We start from the raw sequence: 17,421 nt of genomic DNA on the forward strand, positions 1-17,421 counted from the left end.
TGTGCAATTGCCTTGTGATTGAACGACTGTTTTACGCTCAACATCTTGATGACCAGCGGGTTGCTGCAACTGCATGCAGTTGGTTGTTGAAAGCAAAAAAAATTCAACACATTCACTGGTCAACCACCTATTTTTTTTCCATTGTTGCATGGAGGTTTCCATCCTTGTATTGTCCGTGTTTTTATATTTAACAGTTATAACCGCTCACTTCAGCCAGACAGTCCAACAAGTGAAGTGAACCCTCTGGTTACAGATGAGTTGTCCTTAGTGAAATGCTAAAAAAATCTTCTGAACTGGCTGCAGGTGGTGACAGCAGGTCTCTGAAGGCTGATTGCAGCTAAATCTTTAATGTAAGCACAGTAAAAAAGTGGTTTAGGACAAAGATGATAGGCTTATTTGATCACTTTGATGCCACTGATGGAGAGAATAGAAAAGCATCCTGACGTTTAACCGTCTGTGATGGCGTTGCACCTCCATCCTGATGTCATAAGGTCATACATGTAGCTGAAGGTCATGCATTTATATTGTCACCAGTGCAGTCAGGATACATGTATCACCTGGGCCGGTTCATTCTGGCGTAACAAAGCCTCGCTAATGATGTTTGTGTCCAGACCTAACTGGATCTCCTGATGTGCGGCACTCAGTGCTGCCTTTAATGAGATCTGACTCGCCCGTGCGTCTGGGGGTCCGTGTGATGCTGCACCTGAACCTGTCACTATGGCAACCAACAGGTTGCGTTTCTACAGTGACACAACCCCTCTGAGTGTCTCCTTCACTCCGGTTTCTTTGCCTCTGTGTCTCTCATCTGCATTGTTTGTAGAAGTGTTTTTTTGTCAGATGCTAAATACTGACACAGTACAGATGTTTTTTCTGCATTGTACCCAGCGAAGGTTTCAGCTGGAGCCAAGATGTGTTCTAACTGTACAACTAAGATGTTTGTGAATGTGGACATTAGTCATTTGTTTTTATTTTTAACAACTGGTTAATGTAATTTGTGGTCGTTTTCAAAAAAGTAACATATATCACACGTTACTTAATAACTAATCTAAAAATTATTTATTATGGTTTTTTTTTTCTCTACTCACCAAGAGGACCTGAAATGTTTTATAATTATGAGTGAAAAGCATAAAGATTAATCTTAGGCTAACTTCAGTCTCTTAGTCCTACACACTGACAGGATTCCTTATTTTGAAACACGTGAAAAACTCTGTCAATGTGGAAAAGTAAAAAGTCAGATGTCACGTCGATTTTATTGTAGAAATAGATATAGATAGAAATTGAGAGTTGAAGTTGGACTGCTTTTTTTTGGCACTTATTCTGTTCCCTGTTAAATATTTGGCTCATACATTCATCTGTAACATCACTCTACATTCTTTGCTGCTGGCTTTGTGTTCACCTGCTGATTTTGCAGATGTTTTGCAAAGAGGTGATGTCCTGTTAGCATTAGAGGATAGTTGTGTTGTTTCTGGCCTGGACCCAGGTTTCACTTAACTGTCACTTCTTCTGAATATTTTTTTTTAGCTCAGAAAAAGTGAAAGCGGGTGTGAATAAATTATTACCATTATTACCATTTCTTACAACATGACAACCTACTACATTCGATTTAAGGCTAAAAACAGCTTAAGTAGTCACGTTTTGATATTTAAAAATGCGTATTTGTTTTCTAGTCTCTCCAGAGGTGCTGGGGTTTCTGACAGCCATCGGACTCTTCATCATCCTCATGACTTTCCTGTTTTGGTACCTCAACAATAAGTTGGCACTAGAGAACCCAGGAAGCCTTCAGTGCCTTGATGAATTCAGGAAAACCACTGAGCTGCAAGGTGAGCATGCATAAATTTAAAATGAAAGCACATTCGGTTGTCTTTCTTTCACATCTGATTTTCTTTAGTGCCTTTGATCCCAGCACGAGGCCCTGCCTCTGCATGGAGGCATTTTCCACTGACACTGGCCTTTCTCAGCCCATGCCGGGATTACTGTTACTGACAGCTGTAGGACTGTTTACTTGTCATCTGCCCACGGGGGCTTCAAAGGTTTAAAAGGTTGGTGCCCCCCGGGAGCCCACACGGGGAGTTTGCTCGACTCAGAGAAGCCATCTGCAGAAAACAAAGGCAGGCAGTGTAACGCAGCAAAGTGACTAATCTCAATGACCTTCTGTGTGGACAGATTTGGAACAGTGGCTGTTTTGACAGACACATGAGACAAATATTTGAGTTCGAATTGTTACCGGTCTGTTGAAAAAACAGTTTACAGTTTCCTGATTCTGTTTGTTAAAGATGTATGTATTGAAGACTGCATGTTGTAAGTGGGAATGTATGTTGAGTTAGTGGGAAGGTTTGCAGAGCAACCACGGATTGGGTTATTTTAAAAGCTGTGCTGCCTCCTGCTGGAAAAAATACAAAGCTACAGTGAGAGAAAACTAGCTTCCTGACTTCGCTTACTGCTCTGATCAGCTACATTTTTATTCTCTGCTTTATTGTGTTTCTTTCCCTAATTTTAATCATCCCCTCACTGAGCATCTGCATCACATTGAGAAATACCTTCTTCTAATTGAGAGGACGTGTAACTAACTATAGTCTTTAAGTGACCACTTAGAGCAGGGATGTTCAACTCCAGGCCTCAAGGGCCGGTGTCCTGCAGGCTTTAGATATCACACCTAAATCAAATGATTAGGTCATTATCAGACCTTTGGAGAACTTCAAGACATGTTGAGAAGGTAATTTGGCCATTTAAATGAGCTGTGTTGGATCAAGGACACATCTGAAACCTGCAGGACACCGGCCCTCGAGGCCTGACTTAGAGTTTGAATATTTAAGGATGGCAAAGATAAAAAAAAAGTCTTTTATGTTTTCCATGAGTAGTTGTCAGCTGTGTAACAGCTGTGCACAGAGCACCATGGCAGCTTCATTATTGGAAATAATCTTCATTACTGTTTAAACAGCCTCCACTGTGACTTCAGGTTGCTACACATGTTCAAAGTTTAGACTATTGAAAGTCTTGGTTCACTCAATCTCAATCTGTCCTCCGTGTGGAATCACACGTTTGCCTGTTTAAGGGTCTCTTAAATGGTATTGTGAAAACGCAGCAGCTTTTATTGAGACGCCCTCGCCTGCCTGCAGTGGAAGGCAAATTGGCTCTGGCAATTTGTGCTTTTGTGTTCAGATCACGTCCATTAGCTTTTGTAAAACACACCTGTTACAAATCTATCCAGTTTCTTTTCAACCTTTGTAGTAGTTTCAAAACGTGTCACCTGTTCAGCTTTTAAAACAACAAAAATCTCATTTTGGCGCGTAGGAATGGGGCGTAGGAGAACACCTGGAGAATATCTCATCCGCCGTTGGCCAGGCTGCCAGTCTGTCACGGCACAGCTAATAAATACATTTGGAAGCTCTTTTTTAAAAGCATTGATGAAAGCATGTTGTTGTTGTGACTCAAAAGGCATTAATTGAAAGTTGCATGATTGTTGCTGGATTGATACAACCAAAGCAGGTGAGCAGATTTGGCTAACCATCAGTTAACCGAACTAAATGAGTTTATGCATTTGACAAATTTATGACTCGTTTAAAGGATGCTTTAGTCCATAAATGCTATCGAATTTAGAAGAGATTTAAATTTAATATGTGATGAAGAAAGAGTCGCATTGAGTGATAATTCCAGTAGAAATGTTGTAGAACCACTTGGCAAGATAAACAAGAAAACCCATAAGAGTATATGACATCAGAGTAAATGACACACAGACTGAAAACACAAGCAGAATTTTAAACATCTTGTAAATTTCTCTGAATTCAGTCACTACATCACGCTGGATGTGTGATGGAGGTAATTTGGTGGAGGAGAAACCAAAAGGAGAGAGTAACATCGCAGGATGAGGGTGCAGATGTTCCTTTTTAATCACAGGGCTCTTCTGTTTTCACTGCAGTTACTTATCAAAGGCTTTTCTGAGCGATCACGAGCTTTCTGTTCAGAATGATCCAATAAGCTACAGCTGCCAGAACCAGTGCAATGATTTTTTTCCCTCATTGATTTTATCTGTTGTTTCCACCCATACAGTGTTTATTTTTATATATAAAAAGATGCTTCTTAAAGTGAAGCCAAAGTAAAATTGTCTTAAACCTGAATTCCATCTAATAGCCAGCAGGGGGCATCTCCTCTGGTTTCAAAATGCTGTCTATGGAAGGACATCCCATCAGATCAGCAAACATGTAGTGCTTACAAAACCTATTAGACCATCACCCAGTGTGAGGTTTAATCCTCAGATGTTCTAAATTAACAGTATTGGTGATTCTCAAAATCAATTTTATGTTTTTGTAATGGTTACTCCACCAGTGTGTGCAAGCTCTTTAATCATATTCTTTCATGCTAAACTATAAGTATTGTTGTTATCCAAACATTTTCAATTTTACTCTTTTAGAAACAGCAGAAAAACAAAGTAATGCACATTATTAGTTTTTGATTAAGATGCCAGATTTTCCATCATTTATTTGCTTTCTTGAACAGAAAAATTACTTTTGGTGGTTGTCCGCTCAGATTTGGGTGTTAAAACAAGAATTCACTTTGTTTTTTACCTGATAAATATCATTTTTATTTTAAACAGCTTTTTAAATAACTTGTGTTTTCTTGCTTTTATGACAGGCGGTCTAATAAATGTACCAAACACTCGACCTGATGAGCTTATAGACTTAATCTCTTGTTTAAAGCCTTATTAAATACAGTGCAATGTTCATTTTGCAAATTATGAACTTCATCGACCTTCATTCAGCTACATTCAAATCCTTCACGATGTCCTTCAACCTTTTGAGCCTGTCATCATCCACTTTTGTCATCTTCTGTGGGTTTTTTTCAGCTCTTCCAGTGAATGCTTCCTTTTATTTTTAAAAAAAAATGTACTAGTTTGTTGATTTGGTCACTTCTAAAGGTTCTTTGTTTTTGTTTTGTTTTTTCAATTGAATGATTAACGGCCTCCCTCACTTGATTGGACATCTCTTTGGGTCTCATATTGAGAGCTCCAGGAGACAGGTAGTTCCAGATCTTTTATCAACATAATTTTTATTTCTATAACGAGGTAACGGGCCTCACATGGCCATAAAACAGTCAGTCAGTAGTCAAGTTACTTTTAAGCCCCTCAAAATGTGTGACTGTGTATAAAACTTCCTCAGATAAAGCCAGCAAATTCCTAAAAATACCTCTAATTAATGCTAAAAGTCTTCAGTTCAATCACACCACGATTGTTTTTGTTTTAATTTAATATACACTGTGTGTGTCGAATCATGTCTGAAACAGTTTTTGTGATATATAAGACAGTGTGGAGGGAAATGATTGTGGGACTGACTGTATTGTCCTCTATCCCCAAACAGATAAGGTCTACTCCGACGCTGACTTGCAGGCTTCATCATCAGACAGCGAGGATGAACTGATGGGTCAGTATCAGGAAGCGGTCAGCCGCTCCCAGGGCCTCAGAGGAGGAGCCAAGGTGTCCTCTAATGCCAAGCACACTGGAGGATTCAGCTGGGAGAGCCGGCAGAAGTACAGCCCGCTTACTGCTGATTATGATGGCTACAGCAGTGAAGCCTCAGCTGATGATGGTGGGTCCTCCCACATTTGACCGTCTTGTATGTTTTCCGTGTATCCACAGATTTGACACAGTGAGAAGTTCAGATATTTCCTTCATATCACCTCAGGGAGTTTTAGTTAAATGCTCACAGTCCTCTGCAGCTCTGTACCAACAAACACAAGAACACCATATGTGTAACACACACACTTACACACACTGTCAGTTAATCTAGAGAGGTGATCAAAGCGAGGCTGCCGTTCAGCACACTCTCCGTGGGAGGGTTGTGAAACAGTCAACTGTCTGTACAATGTGCACAGCCGCAGCCTCGCACTCTTCCTTCTTTTTTTATAACACCTCTATGTTTCCCTTCTGCCCGACTCGCCATCGCTGCGATTGTTCTTCACCCTTGTCGAGGTGGGTTCAGTCACAGAAGAGCGCTGGCACTGACCTCCTTGGATTAGTTTGTTATTCATCTGACACGTTATTGGCCAAGAAGCATATCGTGTTGATTTAACGCTATACAAAAAGCCACTCTTGACTTTCTCCTCAGTAAATGTTTACCCAACTTTATGCTTAAAAAATAGCTTTGCATGGCATAAATGACAAGACTGGCTCTGCCTAAAATGAAGAGACTGTGCATGTCAACACTTACAATGGATGTTTTTTAAGCTCGTGGCTTCCTGAGGTGCTTCTTTCACCTCTATATCCAGCCTGCCATCTAACCCTGTAAGAACCATCCTACACTATGCCCCTAAATGTGAAACTAGCCCTTTAGGGAAAGCAAATAAGCAAATGTATCTGTTGCATAGAGAAGAAAACTGTTACAAGGAATGTCAAATTCATCTAAAAGTCCCCGATTGACCTGTTTTTCCATCCTGCAGAAATATATCGGCAGTGCTGTTGTTGCCTGTTTTCGTCACACCCAGACAGGAATGCTTGTGTCTGACAGTATTTTTCAAAGACAAAAACAATCTAGTCTATGCCAGGGTCCTTGATTGGTGAATCACGTCTGAACCAGTTTTTGTGTTATATAAGACAGTGGGTTCAAGTGCCGGGTGTCTGGCACAGTCTATTTAAAGCCGCGTTTGAATGTGTAGCTGGGAGAGAAGTAGTACATGGCGTGCTTCTGACTCCATTAGCAGAGAGGCAACGGGCTGCACAAGGTTGTTGTTGAAGAAAAGCAGAGCGTCTCCTGATATCCACTAGATGGTCTCTGTTATCTTCAGATGATGCTTTGAATTTTTAGGTCACTATAGAAAATAATCCCACATGGGGAAATGAGTGCTATTCAGTAATATTATACTCCAGGATTTTCAGGTAACTCTTACTAGCAAAACTTTAGAATGAATTTATGTTTAATCTGCCTTCATTTAGAGACACGAAGGAGCCAACTAGAGAATATTGTCCCAAAGGTAATCATTGAAATCTGAATTTTGTTTCTGGTGCCTCAAATGTAAATGTCAGTGCAGTATTTCCTTTGCAGCTGTGATGCTTTAAAGCTTACTTTGAAAATACTGCACTACATGCACTACATGTACTCACTGGCCACATACACCTTGCTAATACTGCGCCTTAACTCTTCATAGTTCAAATTCAAAGATGCGCTGAAAACATTCCTCTAAGATTGACACGATAGCATCACACAGTTGCTGCACATGTGTTGACTTCACATCCATGATCTCTTGTTCCACCACATCCAAGTGCTGCTCTATTTGATTGAGGTCTGGTGACTGTGGAGGCCATTAGAGTACAGTGAACTCACTGTCATGTTCAAGAAGCCAAGTCTGAGATGGTTTCAGCTTTGTGACGTGACCTGTTATCAGAAAATGATTACATTGTGCTCATAAAGGAGTGACAATAATCAGGGAGGCTGTAGACTCAAACAATGCTCAGTTGGTTCTAAGGAGCCCAAAGTGTCAGGACAATGTCCGCCACTCTCCAGTTTGCCTCCCAGCCATTCTCTACCTGCTCAGCCATGTCTACGCCCACCTGGACAAACTGACGTGCACTGTGGGAATCATGTTTTTTGAACTTCTCCAGTGCTTTCAGGCCAGCTCTACTGGTGATAAATTGACAGTGATGCAGGTGGATGCCTCCCTAGTGACCTGGATAGTTTGCTAAGTGACTGGCAGACCACAGTATGTGCGCCTGCAGCACTGTGTGTCGGACAGTAAGTGTAGTAAGCGATACGGGATCCCTGCGGGGCACTGTCCCCTCTCCCTCATCTTCCCCTTTTACACCATGGACTTTAACTCCTGCATTGAGGCCTGACACCTTCAAAAGTTTTCTGATAACTCAGCCACAGTGGGCTGTATCAGGCTGTGGTGGGTAACTTTGTTATGTGATGCAGGCAAAAGCATCTGCAGCTTAACTTGGGCAAACTGTATGTGGATGAGAACACCGCTGGCTCCTGTTTGCATTTATGGGGTCTGGGTGGAGACAGTGGAAGATTACAGGTGTCTTGGTGTTCACAATGACAGTAAAATAAACTTCATTAAAAACACAGAAGTGCTCTCCAAAAACTTATCAACTTCTGAGACGACTGAGGTCGTTTAATATCTCCCCGATGATGCTCACAGTGTTGTATGAGCCTGTGGTGGCCTGTGCCATCATCTGTACTGTGGTGTGCTGAGGCAGCAGGTACCAGCAGACTCAATAAACTTACCCACAAGGTCAGTCATGCTGTGGGTGTGGAGCTTTTAGCGTCTTTGTTTTACTTATTTTTTAGTAGAGAAAGTTTACATCCATCCATCTTCTTCCGCTTTATCCGGGGCCGGGTCACACCAAGCCGTTCCCAGGCCAGCCGAGAGATATAATTTCTCCAGCGTGTCCTGGGTCTGCCCTGAGGCCTCCTCCCGGTGGGACATGCCCGGAACACCTCACCCAGGAGGCGCCCAGGAGGCATCCTTGTCAGATGCCCGAACCACCTCAACTGGCTCCTTTCGATGTGGAGGAGCAGCGGCTCTACTCTGAGCCCCTCCCGGATAGCTGAACTTCTCACCCTATCTCTAAGGGAGAGGCCAGCCACCCTTCGGAGGAAGCTCATTTCCGCCGCTTGTATTCGCGATCTCGTTCTTTCGGTCACTACCCACAGCTCGTGGCCATAGGTGGGGGTAGGAATGTAGATTGACCGGTAAACTGAGAGCTTCGCTTTTACGCTCAGCTCTCTCTTCACCACAACGGACCGGTGCAGCATTTACATTTTCTTTCATATTTATAATTTTTAATTGTGTGTCGATAATAAAAACAATTTCCCCTGCTGGATTGATAGTGTTTTGATTCTGATTAAACCTCATGCAGAGGTATAATCAGGAACTTCTCAGGAACATCGCCTGTGAACGTCAGAGGTGCTTGTGTAGGATCAGCAGTAAGTCAGCTGTTTCTGCCTACGTGGCACCAATAACAATGTCACATTCACCCCCCCCCCCCCCCCACACACACACACACACAGACAATCGGATGCTTAGTTTGCTCAGTTCATGATGTCATTGTGACCATGTCTAGATCAGTGCAAACAGTAGCTGCCATGTGATTGGCCAATATTTGTATTAACGAGCAGTTCGACATGTGTACCTAATAAAGTGGCTGGTGAGTATATATTGACTGAGCTGTTTACTTTGGTTTGAAGTCATGTTTGTTTTCTTGCACAAATCCATCACTGACTACTTGCCTGTTGCAGGAACGTCACGTAGTGAGTGTTCTTTGTGCGTGAGAGAGAAGCAGGGATTTGAGTCACAAGAGCCTGCCAGCAATAATTTGAAATTTACTCGGTTTATTTATGACAACATGTTAGCTACGCAAGGTCTTGTTTTGATTTTTTTCCTCATGATTCTAATACCCTTAAAGGTTTCAAGGATTATCCAGATAACTGGCAGATGATGTATTTCTTGGCTGCCAAGAAAACAAATTCAAGGCAAAGCAGTTGTTTGTGTGCCTTCTGTAAAGTTTTTGGTTCATCAGATCATAATCAGCTTACTTATAGTTGCTCGACTATAACCAAAGAGGAGGTAAAAACTCTGTCCGTCCGTGGCTGCACTTCGGTTGAAAGTACTGGAGGATCATTATTTTCCTCCCTGTGGTAAGGCTTTGATGGCTGTGGTTTTCTCTCCCACCAAGCCATCGTGGACCAGCAATAACAAAGCAGCGGCCTCGTGCCATGGCTGACATCGGTTCAGGCTTTCTCTGCAATATGGAAAGTTTCATTAGATAAATGGGTGAATCGTTTCCATGATTTTCCACGAGCGCTAAAGGACACGCATTTCATTATTTTTTCAAGCAAACAGCCATAAAAGCTTCCTCTCCACACCCACAGCTACCGCTGTTGTGTTTGTCTGAGTATGAAGAGCTTCATCCTCAGGACATATGTATAAAACATGAGGAGGATTGTGCCAGAGCTGCAGAATCAGAGTTTGGGTGCCCCGGTGGCTTCACTCAGACTCCAAAAATAGGAAGTAAGCAGAAAGCAGAAAAATGATCTAAGGTTTCCCTTCTCTGAAGTAAGCCCCTGCTCTAATGGCCACTTTGAGAACCGTGTTGCACAGCATGTACCAGTGCTTTTTGATGGTTTTCTCACTCATGTGGATAGTAGGATTTCAGCTTATGGTCAATGGACCCTCCAAATCATTTGCTGTATATGATTATGAGTAGGTCCATAAATAAACTGTGTTGTCACTGTATCCATATTTTTATTTTGTCTTGTCACCTGTACTTTGCTCTTGGCAATAATTATAATAATTAGTGAAAAAAAAAAACAGTTATTATAAAAATAATAATGATTAGATTTAAAGATTAAATGTAAACTGTTCTGTTATGTAAAAAAACCTCTTCTTTTTTTCTTTTGTTATTATTTTCTTTTAAGAGAAATATGGTAGACACTCACATTTCTGTTAATTTACCTGTTGCTATGGTTTCAGTTCAATTTTAATTATATATCACCAAATCACACTTTATTTTGTAAGGTAAAACACTCTAATGACACAGAGAAAACTCAAAGATCAAACAACCCCCGATGACTTGGTGACAGTGGGAAAGAAAAACTCACTTTTTACAGGAAAGAAACCTTCGGCAGAACCAGGCTCAGAAACAGCAGCCATCTGCTACAGGAGGTTGGGGATGAGGTTTCATTGATTGTGGCTTTATTTCATGCACTTTACTCAGAGCTGATTGGCCTACCTCTGACCAGAAAGCTCAATTAATCAATCCAGAGTTCATGATTTGATTCAGTTTGAATGAAAGTGGTTTTAAAAATCCAACATAAACCTTGGAAAGAAGCAAATTAGTTTTTCACATAGAACAAAATTCACTTGTGAATGAGGGTGCAGCGATGACTGGTGCCATGTTGGAAGTCGGCCACATTTTTAAAGACCTTGTTTACTTCTGAATGGTTACCCAACCAGCTCAATAAGAGCAAAAAAACATTTTCTGAAGCATTAACTAACAAAAGTGAGAGAATGTTTCTCAGCCAAATTTTGTTCATCTCGCACTCAAACCTGCACATTTAGCACTTTTCTCACATGAAAATCGGTGAGGTGTAAGTGAGATCACGATAGCTTTATTCATATGCTGCAACTCAGAAGCAAAAGGAAGCCATTTTTAGTATCCACACCTCTGAGCACATGTTTTACAAAGAATATTGTAGACAGAGAATAAATGGGGATTGAAACTGGGAGGAGGGCATTCAGTCGTCATAGTCTATACTCTGCACAATTTTTAAGGGATTATTTCTTGAGTGAAATGTAGTTCCAGCAAGTAGTTCCAGTCCTGTACATTGTCTTCAGGATTAAGATTTAGTTTCTACCACCATGCTAAGCCAGAAAAATAGATCCCGGCTGTGTTTCAGAGATTCTTTAATGAATTAATTAATTAATTATTTTTTTCAAATATAGCTTTCACACAAGAACTGGAATACATTGCAGCTGGGTTCAGTCCACTGTTCCACAGAGCCACATCTTCAAGCATATTTTATATGTTTTTAAGGATCTATAAAGTTGGGGGTAAAAAGGTGATAGGTTTGTAGCTTGAACCTATTCGCTGGAACGTTGAAGACAATATAATTACACCGCAAGCAAGACACGAAGTAGGCAAAGTTCTTCATGTTTCTCGTGCACGGGAGAGAACCGGACAAACGCCGTTCCTTCGCTTGACCCCAGTTGCTCTCGTCCGCTCCCCCGTAACACTGCTCTTTTATTGAGGTTACATGAATATGCATAGGTTCATTAACATACGCCGTCTACATACAAACAAAGAGTACCTTGCCTGTGTGTGTGTGTGTGTGTGTGTGTGTGTGTGTGTGGGGGGGGGGGGTCAGAGTGTGACCCCATAAATGACTTCCCTAAACCTGCTGGTCTGGAAGTCCAACAGTTCATCTAAACAAAAGGCACTTAGCCTAAAACAGATATAGCCACGTTTATCCTACCATAAAACAATAAAACAAGGTACGACCTCTTCCCATGTTCCCAGGATGGGGGGCGCAATGCACACCAAGCCTTTGCAGCCTGCTAAAGATCACACATCCTATCACTACACAATTGATTATACACCTCTAAGCATATATGGTTAAATATTTCTAAGCATAAATGACAATCAACAATACAAAACCTAACAAAAGGTCTACAATAGGGTGTGCAACTGTTAATGTAACTCGAGTCATGCACTCATACTGGGTGTCCTTGTTTTGTCCTTCCATCGAGTGTTTTAGAATCAGAGACTTTAGTCTGTATGAGGTCTTTTATTTTGAAAATTGACTGAATTTTCCATTCGGTTCCTGATGTCTCTGACTTCCTGTCTCCTCATCTGCCCTGTGCAGCTTTAAACAGCTTCCAGTTAAATAAATAAATGAATGAATGAGTAGATTATCCACTATTTTAAGAGATACGGAGCAGACGGTCACTTCTGGGGCACGTCTGGAACTGAAAGCATTGTCTCAAGTTGGTGAGGTCAGTGCTGGAATGTGGTGCAGCTCTTCTCAGTGTGTTTCTGGGAAAAAACTAATGATAAAGTAGTAGCTTGTTTGCATTTACACCATGCAGAAAGTGGCTTTAACACTGACACAACTGGTTTCTCACAGGGAGAATTAATATCAGTTTTATGTATTTATTGGTAATATAGTAAATCTATCTGCTTCTTTCACCTGCTTTGTTTGAATTGGGGTGATGGCACTTCTGTTTTCTTTACACTTAGCCTTCTACATTATCCGACGCTGATATTTTTGCTTAACTCCTTTTAAAACTTTTAGAAAGGTATCAGGAGGTCAGGTGTGTTTCCTCCTGCTTACAGTTGGGAAAAGGACAACCGAATGCAGCATCTCTCATTTTTTCATCTGAGATATTTTTACCTGCTTCTCACAGGCGAGATTCACAAACTGTTTTCCCACTTGAAGAGGTACAAGAAGGCAAAACAAGGCGAACGCCAGCAGAGAAGGGATGAAAGGGTGGGTGAGACGAGGGGAAGAATGGTAACCGTCCCAATTAGCGGGCTGGAGAAAAGAGTAGTGCTTTTACACGGCAGCTTCTATCAAATCAACCGCCCCCGGCTCAGCGGGAAAAAGCTGCTCAAAATGGATTTGCTCCTTTTATCAAGCCCTCCATGACACTTAGTTAAGACTCCTTTGCCTCTATCCTGCCACTGATATGTGCCACTTTGAGCTGGTGTCTCACAGACATTATTAAGAGTGAAAGTTTCAGGAACTTGGGAGAAAGCTGGAACATTGTGTTGGAGTGGATTACGTCATGACAGTGTTGGCTTTTTCCAAAAGTTAGAGGAAAGAAGAGATCGTTCTTTTCAAGTTATGTTCTTCTTCATCTTTTGTTTTCTTTTCTCTCTCTCTCTGCCCCCTTATTTTTTTCTGCAACAGGCTGGGTTTAAAGCATTCATTCCTCACCAGCGTCCCTCTGGGAGTATTAGCATTGGCTGCTCAGTTATTGTGAATCCAAATTGGACAAAGGAGTCAGGTTTGAGAATGCAGCTGACAACACTATTCAGGCTTCTTTGTAAGTGCCACAGAAATGTTCAGCACAGCCTCACTCTTTGCCTTCCAGGCAACTGAATCATTTAGAAAGGTGAGAGGCATAAAATGTGTGGCAGATTAAGAAGTATTCAGTTCAGTCCTTTTAATGGTGTGTATCTGATGTTTTATTTAGACTGTGCATTCAAAAGATTCCTCTCGCAGAGCTATTATACTCACGAGGGCAGCTGCATCAGATCTGTTTGTGAGGCTGAAAAAGAAGTCTGAAAATTTTTAAACAAAATCATAATAATGACAAATTTACAGATCGAAATAATACTGATAGAGTTAGAATTGAAGATTAAACATTAAGACTCACCTGGTATTGTTACAATTAATTTATTATCTGTTAATCTTTAATAAGATGTACAAAGATGTCACGTGTAAATCTAAGTACACCACGTGACTCAGTAGTTTGTTGTCCCACCTTTAACTGAAGTCGTTGTTTTCTCTCACAACACTGTGGAGAAAGTTTAACCCACTCTTCTTCAGTTCATTGTCGTTTGCTTTCCTTCCACAGCATTTTAATTGAGCTGAGGTCTGGACTGTGACTGGGCCATTGCAACACCTTGATTTCTTTCTTTTTCAGCCATTCTTAAAAAGAAACACATCAAGGTGATTTGCTGCTGTGCCTGGGATCCTGGGGTCCTCGTGCTGTCGAATGACCCAGTTTGGGCCAAGCTTTAGCTGTCAGACAGATGGCCTCACATTTGACTCTAGAATACTTTGTTTCATGGTCAACTCAGTGACTGCAAATTGCCCAGCTCCCATGGCTGCAAGACAAGCCCAAATCATCACGCCTCCACCTTGGTGCTGACAGTTGGTGTTTAATTTTCTCCAAATGTGATGCTGTACAGTGTGGCCAATCACCTCTCATCTGTCCGAAGGGCATTTTTTGAGAGGTCTTGTGGTTTCTTCAGATGAAACTTTGCAAACATAATCCATCGTGCAATGCCAAGATCTGTGTCTTTTTTAAGTCTGTAGGATTGATTTTGAATACATGCTGTAGTTGGTGTTCCACTACCATATGTACTAAATGGGCTACATACCCAACCTGTTGTAAAAATTTAAATACTTTAGGTCCTTGAAGTTACTTAAACTCTGTTAAAGTTTTACATTTCTCTCATTGTTTACAAATAAATAATAAGATCAAAACCTTCAAAATTGAAAATAATTGCCTGTGTTTCTGTAGCTTTGCACAGTGTTCTTTGTTTTCGGTGCCACAGAGCTCCATTTATTTATTTACTCTGCTGTAATGCTCACATTCGCCAAATCAGAGGCTGAAAATAGTCTTTAAGAAATGCACGATTTTCCTCCAGTTTGAAAACCATTCAACCCCCGTCTGTTACATTTTTGCTTAAAAAAGAAAAAAAGAATAGATATGTGTTTACCCTGTTTTATGGATGTAGTGCTTTTAATTGGATTGACAAGCTGGGTATGTTGGAAGGCATTAAGACCGTTTTGGTCTTTTGATGCTATGATGTTTGTTGATGATGATGAGAATACAGAATATCACCACCTGCTGCTACAGTGAAGCACTGATGAAGCTGTAAATGTGTGCAACCAAATTACTTTCTTTAATGGTTCCTATTAAACGATGTGTTATGATGTGTCTGTATTTTGTTATTTTATCTATTTATATCCTCCCAACCAGTCAACTGCATCCAGAGGATGAGACGGACGCCGCCACTGGATGAGCTTCAGCCACCGCCCTATCAGGATGAGAATGGCTCACCGAGGATGTCCTGCACGCTGTCAGATCTGGGTGATGCCAAGTGTGATCTGTCCCACACCAGCGGTAGCCCCCACCTCTCTTTTGGCAAGTGTCCCAGTGAGGGCAGCGACGGCCCCGAGACTGAGAGTTACCTCAACAAGGGCTATGAGGAGGACGTGCCCAGTGACAGTACAGCTGTCCTCAGCCCAGAGGTAAATACCAGTCATGCAATATCAGAGTGATACTTTAGATTGAGGTGTTATTTTGAACACTGAACATTTCATTGGTTTCCGTAGGATATGTCAGCCCGTGGATCAGCAGCCCAGCTACCGAAAGGTTATGAACCAGATCCTGTTGCAAAATACGGGACCCTCGACATCGTGTTTGACTACAACTCAGAGGAGCAGCAGCTGTCTGTAACCATCATGGCAGTAACCGACCTTCCCAGCTACAAGCGCACCGGTAACATCTCCTGGCAGGTTCATCTGGTGCTTCTGCCCACCAAGAAACAGAGGGCGAAGACGGGGATCCAGAGAGGCCCGTGCCCCATCTTCACGGAGACCTTCCGCTTCAGCCATGTGGAGTCAGAGATGATCAGCAATTATGCTATCAGATTTCGCCTTTACAGCATGCGACGAATGAAGAAGGAGAAGGTGCTCGGGGAAAAGGTGTTCTACCTCACCAAGCTCAACCTTCAGGGCAAAATGTCGGTGCCGGTCACATTAGACCCATGCTGTGCACTCCCGGTAAGATGATCAAAGCAGGTGTTGGCTTTCAAGCTGCCACTCATCACCTCACTAATTACTTCTCTTTGTTGATTGATCTTTCATCCAACTGGATAACATTTTCAGAGTGAGATCACATTTTGCAGATCATTCTTACTGAACTGCCTGTTTTGTTTGCTTGTTGGCTTTTAATGCTTCTCAGGAGTAGATGGTAGTGCGACACTGCCTCCATTTCATCTTAGGGAATAAACAATAATCAGTTTACTTATTTTTTTCCTTTCGCTCACTTTATTTCAAAGGCTACAAAGAAGAAAGGCAGCCTTAAAAGGCACCTATTTATCCTGCATTGAATCTGTCAGATATTAGTTTTCTTTCCCTTTAGTAACAATATTTTTTATTTATGTAGATATCCAGGTGCTGAATTAACCCAATACAGCAACATTCAGTGCTTAATTCACTGAACATAAGATAACTAAAAATGTAAAGAGTATTTTTAGCCTATCCAAAAACACAAGTCCTTAAGTATAAAGAAAAGATGTGCATTACGTAACCTTCAAATGTTAGCTTGCCCAGCCTAATACAGGCTCCTTTTTTAGCGGGTTAGCTATCTGTTTGGAGATATCATATTAAAATCTTCCCTGAATCTGATTTATTTTCCTCACGGTTCTTCTCCATGGCCAGCTTCTGGCCTAGTCCAGCATCCTCACTCTCTGATGACTTTAAGAGCTCAGTCAACAGTTTGAGGTAATAATGAATCAAATGCAAAGTTTATTTTGTAAATGTTACTATTATTAGTGTTCAAAAGTAGGATTATCCTGGTTAAGCCGTTATCCACTGAGTGTGATTTCAGTAACAGATCATTAATCCCACTCTGGCTACCACCATATTTTATATCCAAGTTATAGTGGCTAGCATTATTTAGCGTGTACTATACGACACTATTTTGCCTAAACCAACACTCTGTGATAGTAAATACATCATGTATGTAGTGTATTAAAAGAAGTCAAAGCCAGAACCTCGTAGATTTGAAACCGGAAAACTGGATACATTGTAACTGCATGACGGTGATTTGCAAAATCAAATAGGCATTAAGGTATTCGGCAGCTTTGCCTTTATTCAGGAATATAACCAGAATACAACTGTGTTGGATTACAGATGAGTTGCGCTCATTGGCACAGACAGACTGAGATTGATTGAAACATGCTAGCAATCTGTCTGTGTTTATAAAGTAGATGGCAGTTATTTGCGTACCTCACCCGTCTGTCTGAGAGTGATTACTTGACGTGATCGATGAATGCGAAAAATTCAGTACAATGACCAAGTAAGGAGTTTGACGTCCTGCTGGGACAGAGCAGTAAAGGGAGGGTGTAGTGAACTGCTGTTTGAATTGTAATTCATTTGTGTTTTGGAAAATCCTTAACAATTAAAAACT

At 41.3% G+C, this 17,421-nt stretch overlaps 1 protein-coding gene across 3 annotated transcripts in view; it reads left to right on the forward strand.

Annotated features, from left to right (window-relative positions):
- syt14a (synaptotagmin XIVa) overlaps positions 1 to 17,421 on the forward strand; it is a 39,090-nt gene that overhangs the window by 11,480 nt on the left and 10,189 nt on the right. For 2 of the 3 annotated variants that reach the window (XM_076877435.1, XM_004574748.3), the window contains exons 2-5: positions 1,668 to 1,820; positions 5,352 to 5,579; positions 15,205 to 15,476; positions 15,561 to 16,010. In XM_076877435.1, coding sequence (XP_076733550.1) covers positions 1,721 to 1,820; positions 5,352 to 5,579; positions 15,205 to 15,476; positions 15,561 to 16,010 — 1,050 coding nt within the window. In that variant the 5' untranslated portion in view covers positions 1,668 to 1,720. Of the gene's footprint in view, positions 1 to 1,667; positions 1,821 to 1,860; positions 5,014 to 5,351; positions 5,580 to 15,204; positions 15,477 to 15,560; positions 16,011 to 17,421 lie in introns of those variants that run through there. The other variant, XM_076877436.1, reaches the window with a different exon arrangement.

The sequence above is a fragment of the Maylandia zebra genome, linkage group LG19, assembly GCF_041146795.1.
Source record: "Maylandia zebra isolate NMK-2024a linkage group LG19, Mzebra_GT3a, whole genome shotgun sequence".
Taxonomy (NCBI): Eukaryota; Metazoa; Chordata; class Actinopteri; order Cichliformes; family Cichlidae; genus Maylandia; species Maylandia zebra.